Source organism: Equus asinus, chromosome 20 (assembly GCF_041296235.1).
Source record: "Equus asinus isolate D_3611 breed Donkey chromosome 20, EquAss-T2T_v2, whole genome shotgun sequence".
NCBI classification, from domain to species: Eukaryota; Metazoa; Chordata; class Mammalia; order Perissodactyla; family Equidae; genus Equus; species Equus asinus.
Genome location: NC_091809.1, coordinates 45393234 through 45419775, shown reverse-complemented (window position 1 = coordinate 45419775; position 26542 = coordinate 45393234). Strand labels below are relative to the sequence as shown.

General features: G+C 39.6%; 1 protein-coding gene across 5 annotated transcripts in view; it reads left to right on the top strand.

Annotated features, from left to right (window-relative positions):
• The window catches only part of CBL (Cbl proto-oncogene), a 75819-nt gene extending 55896 nt beyond the window's left edge, over nt 1-19923 (top strand). For 4 of the 5 annotated variants that reach the window (XM_014855684.3, XM_044752639.2, XM_070490092.1 and 1 more), the window contains 7 exons: nt 5116-5247; nt 5336-5713; nt 8002-8096; nt 16935-17075; nt 17451-17551; nt 18262-18444; nt 19456-19923. In XM_014855684.3, the coding sequence (XP_014711170.1) occupies nt 5116-5247; nt 5336-5713; nt 8002-8096; nt 16935-17075; nt 17451-17551; nt 18262-18444; nt 19456-19745 (1320 nt within the window). In that variant the 3' untranslated portion in view covers nt 19746-19923. The remainder of the gene's footprint in view (nt 1-5115; nt 5248-5335; nt 5714-8001; nt 8097-16934; nt 17076-17450; nt 17552-18261; nt 18445-19455) is intronic. The other variant, XM_014855685.3, reaches the window with a different exon arrangement.
• Nucleotides 19924-26542: the final 6619 nt, after the last annotated feature.

Sequence of the window (26542 nt, the reverse complement as noted above, 5' to 3'; positions counted from 1 at the left end):
ATCAATAATGGATAGTTCAGGAAGACTGGAGTATTTGAGTGGTACGCTTTTGGCTTTTTGAAGTTGACAGTAGTCTTGGCCTCTTATAACAGGTTCTTTGGTCCTCTATAGCAGTTTTATATTCTTACCATAAATTTCATTCATGAAAATTTACTGGAAACTCCTGGAATATTAGGGAAGCTGAATATTAAGATAAAGAAGTCATTATTCATATATGTATTTATTTGAAATTAAAATATCCTTTTTAATGAAATTTTATAGACAAGTAATACTCTTTTTGGAGAAACAGGCACATTCAGTGTTGATGTGGGTACAGATTAGTTCCATCTTTTTGGAGGAAAATTTGACATCAGAATGTTCACAGTTTGAATTAGCATTTCCATTTCTAGGAGTTTATCCTAAAGAAATACTCAGACAAACACGAAGGATATAGATTTTGTTATGCTTACAGCATTACTTGTAATTATAAAAAATTAGAAACAACCCACGTGTCCATCATAAGAAATTATGGTCCGTTCATGTGTGAGTATTCTATTGCTGCCATAACAAATTACTACAAATTTAACAGCTTAAAACAACACAGACTTACCCTCTCGAGTTCTGTAGGTCAGAAGTCCAATCCATATCCCATCAGGTGAAATCGGGGTCAGCAGGTCTGTATTCCTTTCTGGAGGCTGTAAGGGAGGATCTGTTTTCTGACTCGTTTGGGTTTGGCAGAATTTAGTTCCCTGCCGGTTGTAGGATTAAGATCCCTGTTTGTTTGCTGGTTTTCAGCTGACGATATTCCCAGCTTCTGTGGGCCAACCACATTCTTTGGCTCCTGGACTCCTTTCCTCCTTCAATCTTATCTCTCTGAGGTTCTCTGTTTTTAAGGACTCAGTGTGATTAGATTGGGCCCACTGGATAATCCAGGATAATTCCCTGTCTCAAGGTCCATACTCTTAATCACATTAGCGAAGTTCCTCCTGCCAAGTCAGGTAACATATTCACAGATTATGGGTTTTAAGGCGTGAACATCTTGTGAGGGGAGAGAGGGATCATAGTTTTGCCTACTACGGTCCATATAATGGAATGCTCTGCAGAATGAGTTCAGTTTACATATACTTAAGTGGAAAGCTATCTAATGTATATTAAGGTTAAAAAGCTATATACTGTGTATAGTATCACCTTATTTCTTCAAAAAGAAAAAAATTGGTTGTAAAGAATTTTTTTAACATGCATAGGGGAGAAGTTGGATGACTACACACCAAGTTACTCACTTTTATTTCTGAGGATACGAGTTTAGAGGACTTTAATTTTAGAGAATATTTGAATTTTTTACAATTAACACAGTAATTTTGCAGAGTTTATTGTGCTAGGTAAGTAGCTCTGTGTTGAGTGTTATATGGGATAAGACACCTAAGACAAAGACCTGCAAGAAGCTAGCAGTTTTATTTGAGAAGAGAATATATGCAGGTGAAATGCTATTTAACAGGAGGCAAGACAGTGTATATTGTTTAAATTGTTAAGTGCTATAGGATTTAGAGGAAAGAAGAAAATGAACACTTTTTTCCATAGCTGATCTATATGAATGATAGTAAATTTACCCGTTTAAATAAAAGTAATAAATGTACACTGTAAAAATTCAAATAGAGAAAAAAAAACAGCTTCATGTGTTGTCACTTGGCAGCTCTGTAATTTATTTAGTCTCTTCTTAATGGACATTCATATTGTTTCCAGGCTTAGACATCTTGGTGTTCCTTTGCAAGTCTATCTGTAGGGTAAATTTCTAAGTAGTGGAACTGCTGGATGAAAGAGTATGTACATTTAAACTCTCTGACAGAGCAGAAGGATGTAATTAGGGGAAGGGTAGGTGAGAATTTCACAGAGACTGTGGCATTTCATTTCTTAGCTGAATGGTAGGTACTTCGTGGGTGTTTTATTGTTCTTTCTACCTTATAGTTTGTGTAAAGTATGAATAAGATGTTTGAATAGAAATATTTAACTTCTTTTGGACAGATATTAAAATTTATTCCCAATTTTTTTTTCCTAAAATCACTTCCAGAGGTATATGAGACTATGAGAGTGCCTGTTTTGTCACTTCCTGGTAGCTGTTGTTTGTTGTTTGTTTAATTTTGATTTGTTTTTAATATAGTGAATTTACTTTTTGAAAAACCCAAGTGATAAATGCACATGAATTTTTTTTAATTTAAAAGAATTGATAAAAGGCTTACAGAAATGTTGGTTCCCTGCCTCCGCCCACTCCAGCTCCTCTCTGTGCCCCATTTAGGTTTTTCAGTTCTGAGAACTGTCTCTTACCATATGCTTATACTGCTTTCTCCTGATACTTCAGTGTTAGTTATCTGTTCACTTCAGGTGTTGGAGAGAAGGATTTAGGTCTTTTATTATCTCCCTCCTTCCTACTCCGTATCTTCCCACTATGGCTGTTTGCATGTTTTTTGGCTAAATCAGTATTCAGTATTTAAATGACTTTGCTCTCTACTGTGCCAAGTAATATACTATACTATAATTATTTTTGCTTTCTTATACAACCTTTTGCTTTTCCTGAGATAATTGCTTTAGTTTTGTTTCCTTAGTTTTCCGTTTGTACCTAGCACTAAGTCTTACCATGCTGTCAGACATCTCTCAGTGTAATTTTCTATGAAGTAAATTCTATTAATATAGGAGATAGTATATAATATAGTGTACTAATATATAGGAGTCTTCCATGTTTTGGCTCTAGCCTGGACTGGTTGTTCTCTGGGTGTGCTGCATTCCCCATCATCCTGAGGTCTCCCCTTGCCGTCTCATGGGACTTCATTGCCTCCTCTGTGTTGGAGTGCCTATTTCTTGGAACCCATGTTTTCCTCTTTCTTGTTTTACTTCCATGTTTGGGTGGAGTATGTCCTCAAAATAGCTTTTTGTCAGATGGGCTTGGTGGCATAGTGGTTATTAAGTTCATGCACTCTGCTTCAGGGGCCTGGGGTTCATGGGTTCGGATCCCGAGTGCGGACCTACACACCACTCATCAAGCCATACTGTGGTGGCATTTCACATATGAGATAAAGGAAGATTGGCACAGGTGTTAGCTCAGGGCCAATCTTCCTCTCCAAAAAAAAAAAAGATAAATAGCTTTCTGTGAAAAGGTGAGAGGTAAAATTTTTGAGACATTTGGTATCTTAAAATGTCTTTATTCAGGGCTGGCTCCGTGGCACAGTGGTTGAGTTCAGTATGTTCCGCTTCAGCGGCCCAGGTTCATGAGTTTGGATCCCAGGCATGGACCTAGACCACTCGACAGCTACACTTTGGTGGCAACCAATGTATAAAGTTGAGGAAGACTGACACAGATGTTAGCTCAGGATTATCTTCCTCAAGCAAAAAAAAACGTCTTTATTCAATCCTCAAACTGACTAGTTATAGAATTCTACATGGAAAAAATTAAACTCTAAATTGTTATGGCTTCACTTGACTTGTAGTTTCTAGTGTATTTTTGCTGTTTGGTGCCCCCTCTCCCTCTATCCCCAGAAGCTTTTAGGATATTTTCCTTATCCTTGAGTCCCTGAAAATTTAAGAGTGTTTCGGTTTGTTTGCATGCTCCGAGTGTCTTTTCCTTCACTGGGCTAGCTATGCAATGAACCCTTTCTGTATGGGTATCTGTGTCCCTTGGGTCTTGGAAATGTTCTTGTTTATTATATGTTGAGGTAAAAGAACGTTGTGGTCATTGGCTATGATGTTGAGCCATGAATTGAGGAATATGATTAGCCCAACTCTGCACTTCAGGAATGAGCAAGAGAGGTGGCTGGTGGGAGGGATCAAAATAGGTAGAGAGGCCCTTTCAAGGGAAACAATTTGAACAAAGTCAAGGAGGTAGGAATTCTGGAACGGGTTGTGGAAAAGTAAGAGTTCCCGATGGATAGTTTTTGAGGTATGAGTACATATTTGAGGATGACTAAGGTGGTAATGGTGAGCAAATGGATTTGGTGAGATAAGAAACTAGAAGTTGGGAGAGACCCTGGAAGGTAGTTTTTATAAATCAGACCTGAGGTTGATAAGTAGAATGAAAAGGAAGGTGGAGATATGAGATTCTTTTATGGAAAATCACCAGGATACAGTGACTGACTAGCAATTGATGATGAAGTGAGAATTACCTAGACTAATAACTTTTCACTTTCTTAACTCTTGAGGTGTTTAGCTGCTCGTGCTCTGTTGCTTGTACTCTGTTGACATGGAGCCCATTTTCTTAAGCATGAGTAAAAGCAAGTAGCTAATGATGAGAGCTTTCTTCACCCTCATGCACCACCCAGCATTAATGACAGGACTAAGTGTAGGGTTGATTGTTTTCTGTCATCTCACGTAAGTGCTTGTAATGCCTATTTGCCTATATTCCATCTGTATTGCTCCCTGTTAGAGAATGCAGGTGCAAAGTAGCATTTTATGTGAATTGCTGTATATCGCTTAGTGGGACAAGCTTATCAGATATTCATCACCCTGCTGTAGGCCAGGAAGTGGAAAAGATTATGCATGTATTGTTTCTTCTGATTTGGCACCTCATTTTTTAGAACACAAATTGACAGAAAATGCTAATTCCTTTTGTTACTGAATTGGAATAACTTTTCTTCAGAAGACTCAATATGCTTTTTAGTGATATTATTGATCATTTTTCTCTTAAAATTTTTTTCTTTTTATTATAATAACCCACAGAGAACTTATCATCTTTGATCTCTTTCATTGTTCTGCGACCTTAAACATTATTTTCCCGGGTGATCTGTTGAGAAGTTAATGTCTGCCCCTTTCTTTTTATACGAGTTTCTATTTTTAATCTTGAAAAGATTTTTTTCTTTCTCTGAAGGTGAGGTGGGAAATTGTAATATTTCTTTAAAATTGTAAGCTGGGAAGCTTATTGTGGCACAGCCGTTTCTAAGATACATTTTGCTTATCGCTTTTGTGGTATTTCTGTGATTGAGAGTGCCCTCTTATGGTGACACAAAAATAATTCAGGAAGTGCTCCCCAAGGCCAAAGTCTGACCCGTTGGTAGTTAGTGTCGATAGTGCTTGCTATCTGCGCCTTTAGGAGGAGTTGAAAGATGCCGCTCCCCCGAACAAGAATAACCTATTAGGAAATTTCATTTCTATTAGGTGGAACGACCTCCTTCTCCGTTCTCTGTGGCCCCACAAGCTTCCCTTCCTCCAGTGCCACCACGACTTGACCTTCTGCAGCAACGAGTGTCTATTCCTTCAAGTGCTTCTGGTCTTGGAACTGCTTCTAAAGTAAAGCATTACCCATTTCTACAGTTTTCTGATTCTTTGTTGTGGATTAGTGAGTTTTGACTGGTTTGTTTCCATCATGCTTCCACAGGCTGCTTCTGGCTCCCTGCATAAGGACAAACCATTACCAATACCTCCCACACTGCGAGATCTTCCACCACCACCCCCTCCAGACCGGCCATATTCTGTTGGAGCAGAAACCCGGCCTCAGAGACGCCCCTTGCCTTGTACACCAGGCGACTGTCCATCCAGAGACAAACTTCCCCCTGTCCCCTCTAGCCGCCTTGGGGAATCATGGCTGCCTCGGCCAGTCCCCAAAGTACCAGTAGTTGCCCCAAACACTGGTGACCCCTGGACGGGGAGAGAGTTAACCAACCGACATTCACTTCCATTTTCGTTGCCCTCACAAATGGAACCCAGAACAGATGTGTCCAGGCTCGGAAGCACGTTCAGTCTGGATACCTCCATGGTGAGTCCTGATTTTGAAATTATTTAGCCTATTAAAAAAATATTTGTGGACGGCATTTGATGGGTCGAAGTTTTGTGGTAGATTTTATACATGATTCAGAGATAATATAACAGTCCCTACCCTCAAGAAGTGTATATTAATAACTGGATAAGGCATTTTTGTAAGTACTATAGTAAATATGTGTGTGTGTGTGTATATACCGTGAGTAGTATAAATAGAAAACACTGAAGTTTTAGAGAAAGGAGAGATTCTTTCCGGATAGAACAGTCATGAGGGCTTTATGGAAAGAGTGGCACCTGAATTTGAAATATTCTTTCCAAAGTAGATACAGTTTTAAGGTGGATCAGAGCTACAATGACAGAAATGCTTAAGGTCTATTGTATAACAAGAAGTAGTTTGAGTAGAGCAGAAATGTTGCATGTCAGAGTAGGAAAAAGGGCTAGAAAGAAGCATTAGTACTAAGATTACAGGGCCTTGAATATCCCCTCCCAAAAGAATTTGAATTTATTTGGTAGGAAATCAGGAGCATTTGAAGGCTTTAAATTAGTAGAATGACGTGACCAGAATGATGGTTTAAAGAGATGAATCTTGGGGGCTGGCCCCGTGGCCAAGTGGTTAAGTTTGCACGCTCCGCTACGGCGGCCCAGGGTTTCACCGGTTCGAATCCTGGGTGCGGACATGGTACTGCTCATAAGGCCATGCTGAAGCAGCATCCCACATGCCACAACTAGAAGGACTCAAAACTAAAAATACAAAATTATGTACCGGGGGCTTTGGGAGAAAAAGGAAGAATAAAAAAAAATCTTTAAAAAAAAAAGAAGAGAGAAATCTTGGACTGGCCTGGTGGCACAGCGGTTAAGTTCACACCTTCTGCTTCAGCAGACCAGGCTTCCCAGTTTGGATCCTGGGTGTGGAGCTACGCATTGCTTGTCAAGCCATGCTGTGGTAGGCGTCCCACATATAAAGTAGAGGAAAATGGGCACGAATGTTAGCTCAGGGCCAGTCTTCCTCAGCAGAAAGAGAAGGATTGGCAGCAGGTGTTAGCTCAGGGCTTATCTTCCTCAAAACAATAAAAATTAAAAATAAAGAGATGAATCTAGTAGTAGTATGCAGAATGAATTGATGAGAGAGTAGATTGGAAAAGGACAGATTAGTGGTCCATGAGGTAAAGGGTCCAGAACTTGGGGTGGGAGAGGTACATTCTTTCTTTTATTAGTTTACTTATGCACTCAACAAAAAATCTTGCCTCACAAAGTTTGCATTCTAGTGGAGGAAAGACAGGAAATTAATTAATTAATAAAACATATAGGATGTCGGACACTGATGAGTGCTGTGGAGAAAAATAGCATAAAAAAGGGATGTAGAGACAGCTGGAATTGAGGTAGGAGGTAACTGAAGGGATGAGGTACAATTTTGAGCAAAACCTGGAGCAACAGGGAGAGTGAGCTCTGCTGATTCTAGGGGAAGACCATTCCAGGATGAAGGGAAAACAAGCGAATTTGGGAGAGTCTATTTGAGGAATAGCAAAGGAGTTTAGTATAGCTGGTGCTAGGTAAGCAAAAGGGAGAATCATTGTCTGTGAGAAGAAGGGGCAGCCAGATTGGGTGGAGCCTTTAGAGAGCATGAAACAAAGACCCAGTAAGGCTTGAAAGCAATCACTGAGCGGGAAAAAGGATGAGAAATCACACACGCACGCACGCCTGAGGTTTTGAACCTGGCTAACTAGGGACATGTTGAATTTGAGATAAGCCATTGAAGGGAGAATTGGCCAGTAGGTAGTTGGAAATCAAAGAAAAAGGTGGAACTGAAAGGGTGAGGTTGAAGAATGCTGTGCCCTTAAATGAACTGCCTATTCCTTGATTGCATGGGAAACGAGAGGGTAACTTAGATTTCAGTGGCATCTATGTGATGGGCAGTTTAAGTAGTGAGAGTGGATTAGGTTTGACTTTCTGGTGACATCAATGTAGAAAGATGTATAGAATTTGAAAGCTAGAAAAGGTATTTGTGTAGATAGCCAATTTCCTCAAATCTTTCTAGAATTAAAACTAACAAGCAAACCTCATTTCCTTGGCTCTTTTTAGATCTGTCTGCGTAATCCTTACATTTGAGCTTTCTTCAGAGCTTGAAAAGCAACTATGCTTTTGTTAGATGTAACAACCCCTAAGGATGACATTGAGAGTGAGGTCTCTGTCTATATTATCGTTCTTGTTATTTTGAATAGGTTAAATAAGTAAGAGGAGATACTTAATTGTGTTAAGAAGGTACTTTTTCAAGACTTTTCTTTCCAGAATATGAATAGCAGCCCATTAGCCGGTCCAGAATGTGAGCACCCCAAAATCAAACCTTCAGCATCGGCCAATGCCATTTATTCTCTGGCTGCCAGGTGAGTTTACTAAAAGTTGTATTTCATACCGCGCAGTTGGTACTTTAAGACAGCTTACTTATAGAAAATTTAGAAAACCCACAGGTTGGGGCCTGCCCCATGGCCGAGTGGTTAAGTTCATGAGCTCTGCTGCGGCCCCCAGGGTTTCGCTGGTTCAAATCCAGGGCACGAACATGGCACCGCTCATCAAGCCATGCTGAGGCGGCATCCCACATGCCACAGCTAGAAAGACCCACAACTAAGAATATACGACTATGTACCCGGGGGCCTTTGGGGAGAAAAAGGGAAAAAAAATAAATAATAAATAAATTAAATAATTAAATAAAACCCACAGGAGAACAAAGAAGAAAATAAAAATTGGTCTGTATTTGCTTCATGTAAAAATTTTCATATTTTATCTTTTGGACGATTTCTTTCCATTCTTTGTGTACATGTACATAGATCAGTCTTGGTGGGGTCGTCAATTTTATTAATCTTCTCAAAGAAGCAGTTTTGGTTTTGTTGATTTTTTAAGAAAATTCTTAATTCTTATAATTTTTAAATTTTAATTCTTAGGTATCTGCTTTTTTTGTAGTGGAATACACATAACATGAAATTTACCATCTTACCCATTTGTAAATGTACAGTTCAGTGGTATTAAATACATTCACATTGTGCTGCCATCACCACCATCCATCCCCATAACACTTTTCATCTCGTAAAACTGTAACTCTATCCCTATTAAACAATAACTCCCCTTCTCCCCTCCCTCCAGTCCCTGACAACCACCATTACACAATCTGTCTTTGTGATTTTGACTCCTCTAAAGACTTCATATAAGCACAATCATACGGTATTTGTCTTTTTGTGACTGGCTTATTTCACTTAGCATAGTGTCCTCAAGGTTGATCCATGTTGTAGCATATTGCAGAACTTCCTTCCTTTTTAAGGCTGAAAAACACTCTATCATCTGTGTGTACCACATTTTGCTCATCCATTTATCAGTTGATGAACACTTGGGTTGCTTCCACATTTTAGCTATTGTGAATGAGGCTGCTATGAATGTGGCTGATCAAATATCTCTTTGAGACCCTACTTTTAATTCTTTTGGGTATATACCCAGAAGTAGAATTGTTGGATCGTATGGGAATTCTATTTTTAATTTTTTGAGGCCCCACCATACTGTTTGCCACAGCAGTTACACCATTTTACATTCCCCACCAACAGTGCATAAGGGTTCCAATTTCTCCAAATCCTCGCTAACCCTCGTTATTTTCTGTTTTTTTGTTTTTTTTAATAGTAGCTGTCTACCCTAATGGGTGTGAGATGTATTTCAGTGTAGTTTTGAGTTGCATTTCTCTGATGATTAGTGATGGTTGAGCATTTTTTCATGTGCTTGTTGGCCATTGATTTATCTTCTTTGGAGAAATGTCTTTTTAAAAGGTCTTTGCTCATTTTTTAATCAGTTTTGTGTTTTTGTTGTTGTTGAGTTCTAAAAGTTCTCTGTATATTGTGGATTTTAATCCTTTATCTGGTTATATGATTTGCAAATACTTTCCCCCATTCTGTGGGTTTCCCTTTTACTTTGGATAGTGTCTTTTGATGCACAATATTTTAAAATTTTCATGAAGTCCAATTTGTCTGTTTGTTCTTTTGTTACCTGTGCTTTGGTGTCATATCCAAGGAAATTGTTGCCAAATCCAATGTCATGAATCTTTTGTTGTATGCTTTCTTCTAAGAGTTTTATTTTATAATTTAGTTTTAGATCTTATGTTTAGGTCCTTCATCCATTTTGAGTTAATTTTTTTATATGGTGTTAGGTAAGGATCCAACTTCATTCTTTTGCGTGTGAATATCCATTTTTCCCAGTACCATTTGTGGAAACAACTGTCCTTTCCCCATTGATTGGTCTTGGCACCCTTGACATTAACTATTTCACCATATACGAGGGTTTATATTTCTGCAAAAAACGTCGTTGGGATTTTGATAGGGTTGCATTTAATCTGTAAACCGCTTTGGATAGTATTGACATTTTAATAATATTAAGTCTTCCGATCATGAACATAGGATGTGATTCCATTTATTTAAATCTTCTTTAATTTCTTTCAGCAGTGTTTTGTAGTTTTCATTGTACAAGTCTTTCACCTCTTTGGTTAAGTTAAAGAGTATTTTATTCTTTTTGATGCTATTGCAAATTGAATTGTTTCTGAAATTTCCTTTCTAGATTGTTCGTTGTTTAGAAATACAAGTGATTTTTGTGTGTTGGCTTTGTATCTTGCTACTTTGCTGAAGTAATTTATTCCAGCAGCTTTTTTGTGGAGTATTTAGGATTTTGTACATAGAAGATCGTATTATCTGCAAACAGGGAGATAATTTTACTTCTTTCTTTCCAATTTGGATGCCTTTTATTTCTTTTTCTTGCCTAATTGATCTGGCTGGAACTTCCAGTACTGTGTTGAATAGAAATGGTGGAAGTGGGCATCCTTGCCTTGTTCCTGATCTTACAGAAAACGCTTTCAGTCTTTCACCATTGAGTATGATACTTGCTGGGGGGTTTTCATATATGGCTTTGTTATGTTGTGATGGTTTCCTTCTATTTCTGTTTTGTTGAGTGTTTTTATCATGAAAGGGTGTTGAATTTTGTCAAATGCTGCTTCTGCATCAGTTGAGATGATAGTGTGGGTTTTTTCCTTCATTTTGTTGATGTGGTGTATTGATCGATTTTTGTATGTTGAACCATCATTGCATTTCAGGTATGAATCCCACTTGGCTATTGTGTTAATCCTTTTAATAGGCTACTGAATTTTTTTTTGCTTGTATTTTGTTTATAGACTTTTAGCATCAATGTTCATAAGGGATATTGTTCTGTAGTTTTCTTGTAATGTCTTTGTCTGGCTTTGTATCGTGGTTGTGTTGGTCTCATAAAATGAGTTAGGAAAATCCTGAAAGTCCTTTTCAATTTTTTGGAAAAGTTTGAGAAGGATGGGTATTCATTCTTCATTAAATGTTTGGTAGAATTCACCAGTGAAGCTGTCAAGTGTAGGACTTTTCTTTGTTGGGAGATTTTTTGACTTCTGATTCAATCTCCTTGCTAGTTACAGGTTTATTTTTTTGTGATTTAGTATTGGTGAGTTTTGTGTTTCTAGGAATTTGTCCATTTCATCTAGGTTATCTAATTTTTTGGCATACAATTGTTCATAGTACTCTTATAATCCTTTTTATTTCTGTAGAATTGCTAGTAATGTCCCCACTTACATTTCTGATTTTAGTAATTTGATTCCTCTCTTTTTTATTAGTCCATGTAGATAAAATTTGTCAGTTTTGTTGATCTTTTCAAAGAACCAACTTTTGATTTCACTGATTTTCTCTATTTTTTTCCTATACTCTATTTCATTTATCTCTGTTCTAATCTTTATTATTTCCTTCCTTTTGCTAGCTTTGAGTTTAGTTGGTTCTTTTTCTAGTTGTTTAAGTTGTAAAGTTGGGTTGTTGATTTGAGATTCTTGTTTTCTAATATAAGCATTAACCATAATTTTCCCCCTTAACACTGCTTTTGCTGCATCCTGTAAGTTTTGGTATGTTGTGTTTTTGTTTTCATTCACCTCTAAATATTTTCTAATTTTCTTTTTAATTTCTTCTTTAATCACTTGGTTGTTTAAAGTGTATTGTTTAATGTCCACAATTTTGTGAATTTTCAGTTTTACTTTTGTTACTGATTTCTGACTTCATTTCATTGTGGTCAGAGAAGATACTTTGTATGGTAACTGTCTTTTTAAATCTATTGAGACTTAAATTGTGGCCTAACATATCGTCTACTGGAAATGTCCCTTGTGCACTTGAGAAGAATGATCCAAGCTTAGGTTGTCGGCACAGTCAGTTTCTGGTGAGGAATCTCTTACTGGCTTGCAGGCTTGCATGGCCTTCTCCCTGTGTCCTCACATGGCCCTTCTTTGATATGTGTACACACAGAGAGAAGAACGGCAGCAAGCTCTCTGGTATCTCTTCTTATAAGGACACCAATCCTGTTGGATCAGGATCCCATCCTTATGAGCTCATCCAACCTTAATTACTTCCTCAGAGGCCCCATCTCCAAATATAGCCACACTGGGTATTAGGGCTTCAGCATGAGAATTTTGGGAGGACAGAAAAATTTCGTCCATACCAGATGCTTTTGCTCCATTCCACAAATTTTGATATGTCGTATGTTCATTGTTGTTCACTTCGAAATACATGCTTTTCCCATTTGTGATTTCTTCTTTGATTCATCAGTTATTTATGTGTTGCCTGATTTTCAAACATTGGAAGATTATCTAGTTGTCTTTCTGTTACTGCTTTCTAACTTCATTCCAGTGTGGTCAGAGACCATACTCTGTGATTTCAACTTCTGACATTTGTTGAGACCTTCTTTATTGAGTAGTTTATGGTAAATTCCAGTAATATGTACCACCTTCATTTGATATGAATGTGTATTCTGCATTGTTGGTATAACAGTCTATATATGTCAGTGAGGTCAAGTTTGGTAATTGTTTTCAAATCTTCTATCTCCCTGCTCATATTTTTTTATCTACCTGTTCTGTTAGATACTAAGAGGAGTATTTTAAGTCTTCCCTTATGATTGTGGATCTCTCTTTTTTCCTTTTAGTTCTGTTCATTTGTGTTGTATATGTATTTAGCCTATGTAATTGGAGTACATAGAAATTTAGAATTATTACTACTACATGAAAATTGTTTTTATTATTCCATTCACTCTCTACTTCAACTTGCTTCCCTTAAGTATGCTTTGTCTTATATTAAAATGCCTATATCAGCTCTCTTTTAGTTAGTGTTTGCATGAACTTTTTCCATCCTTTTACTTTCAACTTTTCTGTGTTCTTATATTTAAGGTATGTTTCTATGATGTGCACCTCAAAAAAAAAGTATGTTTTTTCGTAGATAGTACATACATGTTACTTTTTATCTTAAATCCAGTCTAGCATTCTTTATCTTACAGTAATTGGAATATTTGTTCCTGCTCTTTTCCCCATCTTTTCATTATTCATTTTTCTATATTTTCTTGCTTGCTTTCTTATGGATTAAAGTATTTTTTATTATACAATTTCACCCCTTCTGTTATTCTTTCAGTAGTTATCCTAGGGATTCCAACATTCACCCTTCACTTAGTAGAGTTTGCCTTGAATCAGTGTCTCTTAACACTTCCTGGACATTTAAATTTCCCACATATTTACTCTCTCAATATTGCTTCCTGCTTTGCCATGCTTCCATCTGGAGTCTTTTTCCTTCTGCCCAAAGAACTTCCTTTAGAGAGACTCTGTGTGCATGTGTGCGTGTGTGTGTGTGTGTCTTGGTGTATCTTTTATCAGTGGAGTCTCCCAAATTTTATTTCGCTGGAAATATCTTTTATTTCGCTTGCATTTTTTTTTTTTAGCTACTGTTACTGAGTATAGTATTCTGAACTGGAACTATTTTAACACTTTAAAAATACCATTCCACTTCCTTCTGGCTTCCATTGTTTCTGTTGAAAAATTAGCTCTGAGGTTTAATGTTGCTTCTTTAAAGGTAATGTTTCTTTTATGACTACTTATAAGACCTCTTTGTCTTTGGATCCCATCAGTTTTACTATAATGCTCCTATGTAGTTTTCTTTATATTTATCCTTCTTAAGGTTTGTAGTTTATTGATTCTGTAGTTTGATGTTTTTAATCAGTTTTAGAAAATTCTTGGCCACTATTTCTTAATATAGACTGAATAGTGTAGTCTTTCTTTCTCTCCTTCTGTGACCCCGCTTATGTGAATGTTCGACCTTTTCACCATGTCTCCTAATAGCCCTTATGCTCATTTCTGTGTTTTCCATTCTTTCTCCTGTCTTTACTTTAATCTGAATAGTTTCTGCTGTATTTCAGTTCTCTAATCTTTTCTTTTGTGGCTTCTAATCTGCCCTAAATCCATCTGTTGGATTTGTATTTTCAGATACTATGTTTTTAGGTTCTAGAATTTCTATGTCCTTTAAAAAAAATTATTGGTTATAGTTTTCTAATAAATTTCCCCATCTTCCTTTTTTTTATTGGATATATAAATTATAATTATTTTAAAGGCCATATCTGTTAACTCTAACTTTGTCTCTCCAGCTTGGCAAGACAACCAAAGTCTGTTCAACTCCTCAATTGATGCTTTCTTCTTGGTTTCCCAGGATCTAGCCGCATGCAGACACAATTTAGGGATTAGCAGTAGCTCTAGGGAAAATTATAGGCAGAATTTCAAACCTACTTTTCTGCTGTTCCCTTCTCTAGACTTTTGGTTCCTCACGTCTTGGCCATCATGGTACCCCCAAAATTTTAGTTCTTCTCTCCCCAGCCTGTTGAAACTACCTTTAAACCCCAAGTTCAGAGCCCCTAATATGGGACTTAATTGTATTCTCTCTGGAGTCTTGGCCTCTCAAGTCTTCGCTGCCTGGTCGTTCTCCAATATTTTCTTTCTTTTCTATTTTATCCTGCTTTTATAGCTAGCTGTTCTAGGCAGATGGTTAGATGATGCTTGCTACTTGTCTGTGGCTGTAGACATGTAAAATGTGTATATGTTTTAGATCAAGTTATGGTTTTATATTCTCCCTTTTTTTAAACTTAGCACTATATCTTGGGCATTTCTCTGTATCATTTAGAAAGTTCTTCAAAATCTTTGCTTTTAATGATTGCATATTATTATATAATGCAGCTATACCTCACGTCCCCTTATTGTTGGATATTTATTTGGTTAAGAACTTTTATTGTAATAAATTTGCTTCAGTGAACATCTTTGTACATAATCAGAGATACAGCCAAAGTAGAATTACCACAACAAAAGAATGTGAATGTTTTAAAGTATGTATTGCCAAAATGCTTAATGAGAAGGAATTGCAATTTTTATATTTTTATTAACATCATCAACAAAAAGAATTATAATTAAAATTTTTGATGGCCCTTTAATGACTGTTTCTCTTTATGAAAGTAATGTGTTAATTAAAGAATATTTAGAAAATACAGATAAGTGACCCTGAAGAAATAAAAGTTATCCATAATCTTAACTACCTAAGACAGTAGTTAGCAATTTGATCTATGTTCATTTGCCATTCTTGTGTGAATGAAATCATATTGTACAGGGAATCTTACTGTACTGACTGAATTCTACTGACTTAAGTAGAACCTCAGTATGTAAAACAGATAAGAACAAACCTGTGGTAGAAGCAGAAGTGGGCCTCCGAAGCTCCTGCTTGGAACCTCTGAGATACTCAGGGACACAGTTGACCAGATATATTGCTGTATGTGTGATTCAAAATTTATTTACTCAGTACACTATTATTTGGCAGTTAGGTTGTTACCTATTTTTTCAGTATTATAAATAATGCTGTAATGAGTATTCTTGATTATTTCCTTATAAATAATACTATAATGAATATACTTGATTATTTCCTTAAGGAAAATTCTTAGAAATGGAATTCTGAGTCCAAGGGTATGCAAGTTTGGTTAAATACTTTTGCTGAATTATACCCCAGAGAAGTTCTACCAGTTTCTTATTTCTAAAACTATATAAGAAAGTACCCATTTCCCTTCATCTTCACCAATACTTGGTATTTTTTCTTCATCTTTATGGATTATTCCTCCCCCCTCCCCCGACCCAACATTTTATTATGAAGTTTCAAACATATTGTAAAGGTGAAAGATTTTTACAGTGAATATCCATCTACTTACCACCTGGATTCCACTGTTAGCATTTTATTATGCTTGTTTTATCACACATTTGTCTGTCTATCTATACTTCTACCCATCCATCAATCTTACTTTTTTGACACATTTCAAAGCAAATGGTAGATACCAGTACACTTCCACATCAGAACTTCAGCATGCAATGCACAAATAATAAAAGTGATTTGTAGACGTAAGAAAAAGTCTCAAGTGAGATTATAGGGGGCTGTCATTCTCTGTTAGCTTTCTGTAGCATTTAAGTGTTTTATAATAAGGAGCTATTGCTTTTATAGTTAGGGAAAATAAACATTAAGTAAACAGACAAATCCAATAGGTGCTCCTTACAGAGTATTAGAATGTGCAAAGAAGTATAAAAAGGAGAACACTCATTAACATTCTCAGAAGCAACTTTGTGTGTGTGCATGTATGTACATGTGTGTTTCTTATATAATTCATGGTTTTTCTGTTTTTGTCTTTGTCTAGTTTCAGGGGTCAGGGTGGCAGGAGAAGTTTTGTTTCAGAAGCTTCTGGGTGAGAGTTATATATGGCAAGATCTCTGATGTAGATGTCAGAAGATCTGAGGTCTAGTCCCAGAGTTGATGCACTACCAGGGCACTTTATCTATTTTTATTTCAGATTTTTCTTGTAAAAAAGGAGGAGGAGGAAAATGTTTATACGATGAGATAACACGTGAGAAGACTTTTGACAAGCTGTATTTGAAACCATAGGTAGATTTTAGAATTGGGATTGGGTATACATTCCTAGCATATTGTCAGAAAGCCACCTGCTGTTTCTTGTTTCATGTCTAGTGAAAGAAAGACTGGCATACCACCTCTTGGCCTGGGACTGTAAATTGTCTGGGGACTGAGATAACTAGGATCAGGTACTATCCCAGTGTAACACATCTCAAACAAAATAGCAGCACCTTTGGTCAACTGAAAGTGAAATCTTAAATTAGTGAATTTTTTAATAATTAACTGTCATCGCTAGGAGAACTAAGTTTCCTAGGTGGCATCTATTTTGCTATGTCAAATTTGAGTTGTGGTCTGTTTTGAAACCACTTATTTCATAGTTGAAAGTTTTCCAGCTTGTTAGTTCTTTTTGTTTTCGTTTTCATTTTCTGTTTTTTATTCTTCATCTTCCAGACCTCTTCCTGTGCCAAAGCTGCCATCTGGGGAGCAGTGTGAAAGTGAGGAGGACACAGAGTATATGACTCCCTCCTCTAGGCCTGTAGGGCTTCCAAAGCCAGAGGTGAAACGGCCTTTGGAGACAGCCCAGAGTTCACGGTAGGTTCACAGCAATCCTGTTTGGGATTCAATTGACACCACTCACCTGCTTGACTTGCTACCTGCACGTAGCGTTATCCAGGCATAATTAAAGCAGAAGGATGTATCTAAGCCCTGGTGTTGAAGCCTCTTGCAGCTGGAAGCCAAGTCCATTTATGTTTCCTTAACATCACAGTAATTTCAAAAACACTCATGTCTGTTACTTGTCCCAAGAGTCAATCTTATGACATTTATTAGTGATACTGGCAAAAGGAGAATGTATTATCTTGATAGACTCAGGGTCTAGAGTAGTTGTGACTAGATAAATCATAATAAGTTTGCAGATAACAGAGTTCTATTTCTGAAGCTCATTATGCCCCTTTCCTTCCGGTTCAGAGCGTGTGACTGTGACCAGCAGGTTGATAGCTGTACATATGAAGCAATGTATAATATTCAGTCCCAGGTGGCACCCTCTGTCACAGAGAGCAGCACCTTTGGTGAGTAGCCATTCTGCTACTTTAAAAATCATTGATGTGCCATAGGAATGGGCCTGTAATATTTGGGTAGTGAGACAGCTTGATCTAAGTGGAAAATTCTTTTAAACAATTTTCTTTGCAAAATATCTTTGATCTGTGAGCAGTAAAACTCCCTCCTCTTTTTTATTTCCTGTTCATACAGCTAGCTCCTTTTGTGCTTTTTCATCCTTCCAGGGCTTGGAGACATTTGTATAATATGACCTGGACCTGCAATGCTTGCAGCTCCTTGTTATTCCCATTGCTTTTTAGTGTTGACGAAATTCTTTTGTGTGTAGGGTGGTGAATATTCACTTCCCATGTTAACTAGCTTACCAAATTGAAAGTTCAAGAAGGCAGCGCACCCAGGGCCCTTTGGCTGACCTTCTAAGGTGAAATGCAGATAGAAATATTGAATGAATGCTATAAAATGGCACTTGAGTCTTTGGCATCAGTGGCTGTTCACCTTGACAAGGGTAGCTTTTGACATGTTCAGAAAAGTAGAGCAGGATTGGTGCAGATTTTATTTTCCATTTCTTTCATCTCTACCCACAGGGCCTCACGTGGTGTTTGGCCCATGGTACATAGTCGGTAACTGATTCTGTACATGCATGAATGAATGGATGCCCCTATATTGAAATGTGTTAGATGATGAAGTATGTTAGAAGAAGGTGACTGCGCAAACTTTTCTCTAGGTGAGGGGAATTTGGCTGCAGCCCATGCCAACACTGGCCCTGAGGAATCGGAAAATGAGGACGATGGGTACGATGTCCCGAAGCCACCTGTACCGGCAGTGCTGGCCCGCCGAACTCTCTCCGATATCTCTAATGCCAGCTCCTCCTTCAGCTGGTTGTCTCTAGAATGTGATCCCACAACAAGTGAGTCCCCAGGCTACCTTGGGTTTGTACTAAATTGCTGTATGGCTCCTAGTTTATCCTGAAACAGAAGTGACTGCCCTAGTGACGACAAGTCAGGAGGTAGAAGTAGTAGACTGGAACTTCTGTATAAACAGGTGGAAAGTAGTCCTAGTTCTCGAATTAGGAAGTTAAACTATAGCCAGACTCTTCAGGATTTTGCCAGACTTGGAAATGATGTTGTTCCTTAAACCATGGCTCCTCCTGTGCTGGTGGTAGATAGGATATCTGGTTCTTCTGAGTGTGCCTTGTGACAGTGGCAGTTAAGCTTGATGGTTCAGACCACACATTCCTAACTTCTAGGCCCCATCCCATTGGAAAGGAGGTGTGCTGACTCTGGAAAGCACTCTGAATGGGCCTGGGGCCAGCACACATTTGGGCCTTGACTGTCAAGGGCTGCTCTTCTTGCACTTGTGGCCGCCTGAGGAGGCAGCAACCCCAGTCACTGTCACTTTGGAAATTGAAGACAGCCTTCAGGACAGCTGGTGAAAAAGATAGACAGCATCCAGTTGCCCAAACAGGCGGTGGTCCCCGCCCACCAGCTTTGTTTAAAGCTTCTCCACTGCAGCTCAGGCTTATTTCTGTTCCCTTATTTGTAAAAGGAGGAGTTTAGTGTCTTCTCTGGTCCCTCAGAAATTTTAAAAAGATAATCCAGGCAATAATGTGTGTGAAAAATTGTTGCGAAGCGTAAAGCATGATGCAGATGCAGATGTTCTGTGCTTATGGCAGCAGTGGTTATTGTTGGTAGAACAGGTGCACGGTATATTTAGAAGGGCTCTTCTGCTGTGAGGAGGAGGGCGCTGTCTGCTAAAACCCTTGAACCTGTGAAACCAGCCTTGTAGCTGAAGAGCACACGTACCCAGTTGACAATAGGGCAGTGATATCTTGATATTACCACGCTGTTGTTGTTATTACTGCCATTAAATGAAAATTTCCCCCCAGATTTGCAGATGTTTTCTTTCCTATTTCTTCTAGACTTCACTGAGGGTTCCCAAGTTCCGGAAAGGCCTCCCAAACCATTCCCTCGGAGAATCAACTCTGAACGAAAAGCTACGGGTAGCTGTCAGCAAGGGGGTGCTGCCGCTGCTTCTGCTGCCGCCACCTCGCCACAGCTCTCCAGTGAGATCGAGAACCTCATGAGTCAGGGATACTCCTACCAGGACATTCAGAAAGCTTTGGTCATTGCCCACAACAACATTGAAATGGCCAAGAATATCCTCCGGGAGTTCGTTTCTATTTCTTCTCCTGCCCATGTAGCCACCTAGCAGATCACCTGCCTGCTGCAGCTTTAGAGGACCCATGAGCTGGGAGCTCTTACTTGAGTAGCACCTAAAGGGGCAGAGGTTCCTTTGGAGACTTCACAATGAAGTCTTACCCTGTCTGTAGGATATCACATCTGTGGTTCCAAGATTTCAACGCAGTGGAATGAAAATTGGAGCAGCTAGTGTGTTTTATTATTTTATTTGTTTTGAGAGTGCGTTTGAAGGTGTCCTTCAGTCCCTGCTTAGAGAGAGTGGATTTTTATTAAATGGTAGTCTACCTGGGGAACAGTCCAGAAAGCAGTAGAAGTATTGTGCTGTAAATCCTAATTGAGGACTTAAGACTTTCCTGGGTTAAGAATGTGGTCATGTGTGTGTGTGTGTGTGTCTGTCTGTCTGTGGTTGTGTGTATGTCCTGTGATTATAAGATTAACCTGCTGTCTGTGTTAATCCCAGGTAGGGAATTAGCACAAGAGGTTTAGGAAGGAATCTTTTAAAGATTTCCATCTACTGTGGTATTATACCCAACCCCACACTCCCCTTTGGCTTGGATTATCATGTGCATAGCTAAAGTCTCGTATTTTTAGAACACTGTCCCTCTGTCCTTTCCCCTGTCTCCTCCTTCTTCCTTCTCCTTGGTGTCTGTCATTGGCAGTGGGCTTGCTATGACCAGCCTTACTGAACTCTAGTGGCTTATAGGATGTTCTTTAATAGTGTGCTGGTGTTGGTTTGTTTGGTAGATAGGTGGGGGAAAATAGTACTGTTGCTGTGTCAGTATAGTCCCGTTTGATCCTAGCAGCTAACACTGGTCACTCCAAAGCACTGTTTCTATAGGAACATTGAATCTGTGCAAATAAGATGTTTTAATTATCCTAATTACTTAATGACTGATCTGAGATAGAGGCCTTCAAATACATTCCATGCCCTCCCTGTGGGAGTCAGTTGCCTTGGTGCCAGGTATGTGTTCTAAAGTAGTCATGAGTTTTTCTATTTAATGGGAAGGGAAGAAAATTTGTTTCCAGCATGGCTTTCTGGCCCAAATACCATGAAGCTTTGAAGAAGCTTCATTCACATGCTCTTTAGCTTGTTAAACATAAAATGTACAAAATAGAGAATAAGGATTTAAGTATTCAGTTTTTCTTCCCAGTGAATTAATTCCAGCTTATATTGGTGTCTCCCTTTGAACATGAGCCAGGTTATATTTTAAAAAATGATTTTTTTCTTTGCCCTTTAAGGAATGAGGCTACCACCCATGGTAGCACAGCATTTTGCTGATAATTAGCACCAATCCTACATGGTGCCACTGATGACTGGGTTTTCTCTTGTGCCTATGGCTTTGGGAATGTAGCATCTCCTTCCCCTTTCCTCTTCACCTGAGGTCCTGCATACTCTTTACTGACTGTGTTCTCCACAGTAATGAGACATCAGTTAGTGTCATAAATGACTTTACAATAGTCAGAGACAATATGTGAAGAGCCCAGCAGTTTGTGTAATTGCGGTTTCATAAAGAAGATTCAGAGTCCAGCGTGGAGTGCCATTAGCCAATTCCTGTAGATACTGCTAAACGACCCCTCGAGTTCAGTTAGTTCTCTCTCTCAAGGCTTGCTGACATCCCTAGCAGGGTGTAGCCCTTCCTCCTTGTCAGAAACAAGCCTGCTCTTTGATCAATCTACTCTCCTCCAAATCTAAACCATGCTTCTGTCTTTAGATCCAGACAGAAATGACTCTCCTCAGATCTGTTTTCTTTCCCCTCTTGTCATCTCTGGAACTGAAACTTTTTCTAACTCTTCTCTTGGCTTTCAGCTACTCATAGATCTTTTAGTTTCATCTCTTGCCTCAGAGCCATTTACGTTCCCAGAGGAGACAGTCCAGAACTTCTTGTTGATTTGCCATGGTTACCCAGTGTCTCCTCTCCATGGCAGAAAACAACACAGCCCACCGTCAGGTGCGGGAGGTCCTGAATTGGGGTGGAAGGGCAGGGAAAGTGGCAGTGAGTAGGAAGCAGTAACCCAGCCTCTCCTTTTGTTTGTGGTAACATTTACTTTGCATTTTGTTTAGCTGTTGAAGGCCTAGACAGAGAAATAGAAAAAAATGGCAGCAGTTTCCGTGCCTGTCCACACTGGAGCTTGTCCCTGTCCTCTGTATTTATTGCCTGTAGACTGAAGATCTGTCCAGAGAACAAAAGCACAGGTTCTGCATGTCTTCTCCTTTTCAGTGCATCCAAAGTCGTCTTCTTTGGAGATTATGCCCTTACTTATATAGGCTAAGGGCAAGTTCATTCTTCCTTTTCCTAAGTGAGCTCCTGTGTATCTCGGCGGGTCAACCCTGAAACTGGGGCGCCAGATCCCTGTGTTGAACACGTGCACTGTTGATTGGCTTGGTTGCTAGCTTGGTTGGCAGTGTATCTGCAGGCTTTCCAGGTTTTAGACCTTTCTGGGAGGGGTTTCCCTTTGGCTGGGTGCTCTAAGGGCACACTTGGGTCCATGCCTGAGATTGTCAGGCGAGCCTCAGGAAAGTTTTCACATGGCTCTTGTTTTGAGGATATTTCCAAAACTTCAGTTTCTTAAAGTTCCTTTGACTGAGACACCAATAACTTGTTCTTCATCCTCCATTTATGTGGCAATTTTTAGTTCTTTGGCTGTGCTCTGAATTTAACTAAAATTGCCCTTTCACAAAGTGGGCTTTGAGTTTTGCCATTTTGGGCAAACCCATCTCCTTTCCCCCTCCTAATTACAAATGGTTCCTCTTCTGTTAACAATCAGGTGGATAAGGTAAAAACCACTTTGGTATTTTCCTTTTCCTCAAATGCATTAGGCTGTTCTATTCAACCCAGTCTTCTGCTTTTCCTGTATCTTTCCTGGGTTCTGTAGCTGCCTTGTTGCTGGGTGGCTGCTTTGCAATACTTGATCAGCTGCCCCTTGTCATACTTCTTCCATTAAAGTAGGGCATTCTCAACGTGGAAAGACCCTGTGGCTCTGTGATATACCTCCCTTTAGGTAAATAATAGATTGGGCAGCTTGTTGTCTCAGCATTTATCTGTTAATATTTATGTCAGCAGTGACCTGCACCTGTGGATGGCCGTTCTCTTCCCCAGCCCTACCCTGCATATTCTGCCATTCTTCTATTCTCTCTCTTCTGATACAGACAACACCCCGGCCCAGGATGTGGGCCAGTACTAATAGTATCATTTAGCTGTTTTGTGGATTTAAAAAGTTGTTTTGGAGATGGGGGGGGGGGGGAGGTGTCACTATTCTTTGTACTTAAAATATTTATTTCCTCTATAGAAAAGTAAAATATATTTTATGGTCCAAACAGCAAACTTACAAATGAATTTTTGTAAATTTATTTGCAAAATAGGGACCAGCTATATGTTCCCTTTGAGACACCATTAACAAGATCTAGACCTTTTTGTGGGTGATCAGCAGTGGTGTTAATGCGGAATATTCTCCTACCTCACATCATGACAGTCAGAGGGTTATAGACCTTCTTCCCAAACTGGTTATAAGTCCCCCTTCTTGCTGTTGGCCTTTCTTCTTCTGCAATGACCACTGCCCATGGGATAGCAGTATTCTGACCATTGGCCTGGCTGTGTTAATAGCTCGTTTGTTCATTCAGCAAATGTTTATGAGTGATTGCCATGTGCTAGAAGTGTCAGCTCTGTGTTCTTTGCCACCTTGTGGTGATTCACTGACGTTGGGGGATTGTACCTGGGCTGATAGCACTTGCATTTGGCCCTAAAATAGCCCTTTCCAGTAAGGTTGTGCAATTTTTGTTTATAGCTCTTTTATGTAGACATATATTTCCTTATAGAGCTGTTCCATGTAAAATCAGTTCAAGACTCTCTCAGTAACCCCTGTTGTCTTCCCATAGCTTTGATAATGTCTGTGAGGTTCCTTGGTATAAGTCTTATGGATACCCACCATTTTTATGTATTTCAGTGGAATCTCTTTGGTGGCTTGAGGGTTATATTGACTCAGAGTTTCATGATAGGGCAGTTAAATGTTTAAGCAAACATCTGCCCACAGTCCCTTTTCCAATCTAGTGCCTTCCTTGATCTTTTTACTGAGCTGCTTGTGTCCCTAATTCCCCTTGTTGGGAAGTTTCCTTCTAACCTTTCTAGGTCCTGTCACGATCTCCCATTCTATTTGCAACTTCATTTCTAATCGTTCGACAACCTTTGCAGCTAATCCTATGTCTTGTGAGAGCTGAAGGTGTGGGAGAGGGATGGGCACCTGTCTCTGGGTCCTAATCTTCAGCCAGTTGTTTGGTCTCTCAGGAGCCAGGCGGTAAAATAGATTTAACTCATTCTCAGAAATGTCAGGGAGCTTAGAGAGCTTAGCGACCCTAGAACTTAGTATCAAAATCAACACATCATTATTCTCTTAGACTTTCAGGCTTTGGAAGTTCAATTTAAAGTATTCTGACTCAGCAGAAAGCATTACTGTCACTACTCTGATCTCAATCTGTATTAGCAGTCTTTCTTTAGAAATGCATATAGCCATTTAATGCATGGAGGGTGCATAGTGGAAGAAAGTCAAGGTTGTATCTTTGACTGTCTTGTTTAGGAATCCTTCGGATGCAAGAAACAGAAGTATTTAAGCTAAGAAGAAAGGAGGAAGTCATAAGAATGCAAAGTATTTCACAGAACCCAGTATAATAAGTACAGCTGATTCTTGCATGGAGCTGGAACTGTGAAACTTTGCACCTCGTCCTTTCTCCTGCTTGTCCGTCTGTTTATCGGCTTGCAAAGCCCCAAAATAGACACCCCAGTCCTCGAGTCCACACAACCGCCCAGCTCTAGAGACCACTGTTAACAGATTCCCGATGCCTCTTCGTTCATATTCTCAAGGAGTACGATCAGCCCAGCACGTTGATGGCCTATCTACCCCTGACCGGTCAGCCTTGCCACACAGAGCAACAGAAGCCTGGTCCCTCGGGAGGGTTCTCAGAAGAGAGGAGATGGACAGAATAGACACCCTAAAAATACTTTAGTAATAAAACTGCTGTCGTGCTGCTTTTTTGAGAGTGGAAATGCAGGCATGGGACTGTGAGATGTGGAGGAAATTCTTAGGTTTAACTTAATTCAGGTTTACTGTCTTTGTTTCTTGTTTTTCTTCCCTTTATGAGTCTTGGCATCCAAGATTTCTTTCCTCCCTCTTTAGGACCAGTTTCTCTTGTTCCGGAGCTAGTCTGTTCTTAGGTGACATTTCTTAGCCTTTATTCAATCTCAGGTTTTTAAGCTTCTTTCATATTATTTAGAGAGCAGATCACAAATCCCACTGTAGCCACCCATGAACTTCTGAGCTCTCTTCAGGTTTTAGCGCTGAAAATACGTTCATTCTGTGGGCCCACGCATGGCCTGTGTCCCTCGAACCCTCTTCCTCACCCTTTCCTTTGGTCTTTCCTGTATGGAGGGAGCTCTGCAGTAATATTCTTAGGCAGGCCTCCTAGGTACCTCAGAAATGACTTTGTCGTAGCCAGTAAGAATATATAATAGTTGGGACAGTTGCCAGGATATAAATTAGATGTAGATTCCAGTTTAGAATAGAGTTTTGACTGAGAGCTCTTTAGACAGGATACTTTTGTCTTCCTTGTCCAATTGCTTTCTTTTGTATATTAAAGCCTTTATTATTTTTTTTTTTAAACTGTGCTTCTGCTTGCCTGAATCTTTTGGTCTTATCTATCTCGTCCCAGAGCATGTACCGTGTTATTAAGGCATTTCATAATTACTTGTAACTTTTTTAAACTGCTGGAGTCATTTGATATACACAGAAGTAACCTAATAACCCAAAGATATATATTGAGGCACGTGATGAAGGGTGGGTCATCAGACCTTGCCTTGGATACTCTATTCAAGGCTCCAGAATTAAGGAGCAGAGGGCAGCAGTGCCGTGTGCCTTCACAGTGTCCTAGGAGATCTGGGTTGGTTTCAAAGGGAAGTGTTTCTTGGTTCCAGAAAGTAGCACAAGAGTAAGAGACGGAGAACAGGGATGGGGAGAGGGAGCCCTGCCAGGAGGCTCCTTCCCGGTCAGATGGAGAGCACTGTGCTGATAGGCCAGCTGTTGACTAACGGACTAACAGCTGTTTGGAAATCTCGCTGCCCCTTCCCTTGTATAGTGCTTGAGAAGAATGTGACTGACCACTCCCTCCGTTTGCACAGAGCGAAGGCTGAAAGCCAACCTCAGAGCTCCTACTGATTTGGCAGCCAATCAAATCAGCAGAGTTCTGATTGTCCAGCCCCATATTCTTGATTCAATCCCAAAAATGAATGTGAGTGGCACCCGCCACTTTACCTCTCACAAGTTCTCCTTCCACCTCTGAACCAGATTGGGAGGCCAGAGAGGAGTATTGCTCAAGACATGCTATGTGCAGCTCCTCAGGCCTTGCACTGCCTCCATGCTCAGGCCCTGAAGTGGATGTACTGTATGCCTGAGGCCGGCACTCTGACATGTGTCAATGTCCCCTGTGTGTCAGTTCCCTCCTCCTCCTTCCCTACCTCTGACCATTATGGGTGAGGGTAGCCATGCTTATGGCTGTCTTGAAACTGAAGAGGCAGAGAACTACTTACGAGTCTGTAGAACACGTGTTTTCTCTTCCTTGGCTTCTTCCTTCTGCTGTGTGGGTGAGTAAGCCTGCGGGCACAGTGCCCGTGAGACTGGATGCCTCCTGACCTACCCTTCTCAGCATTGTTTTAGTGTCTTGGCCTTGACCTCCTGCTGAAACACGTGGTAGGGGCATGGCAGCTATGAGGTACCTCCTACATTTGCTTTCTGGCTGTGGTGACTTGGGAATTTTTAACCTTA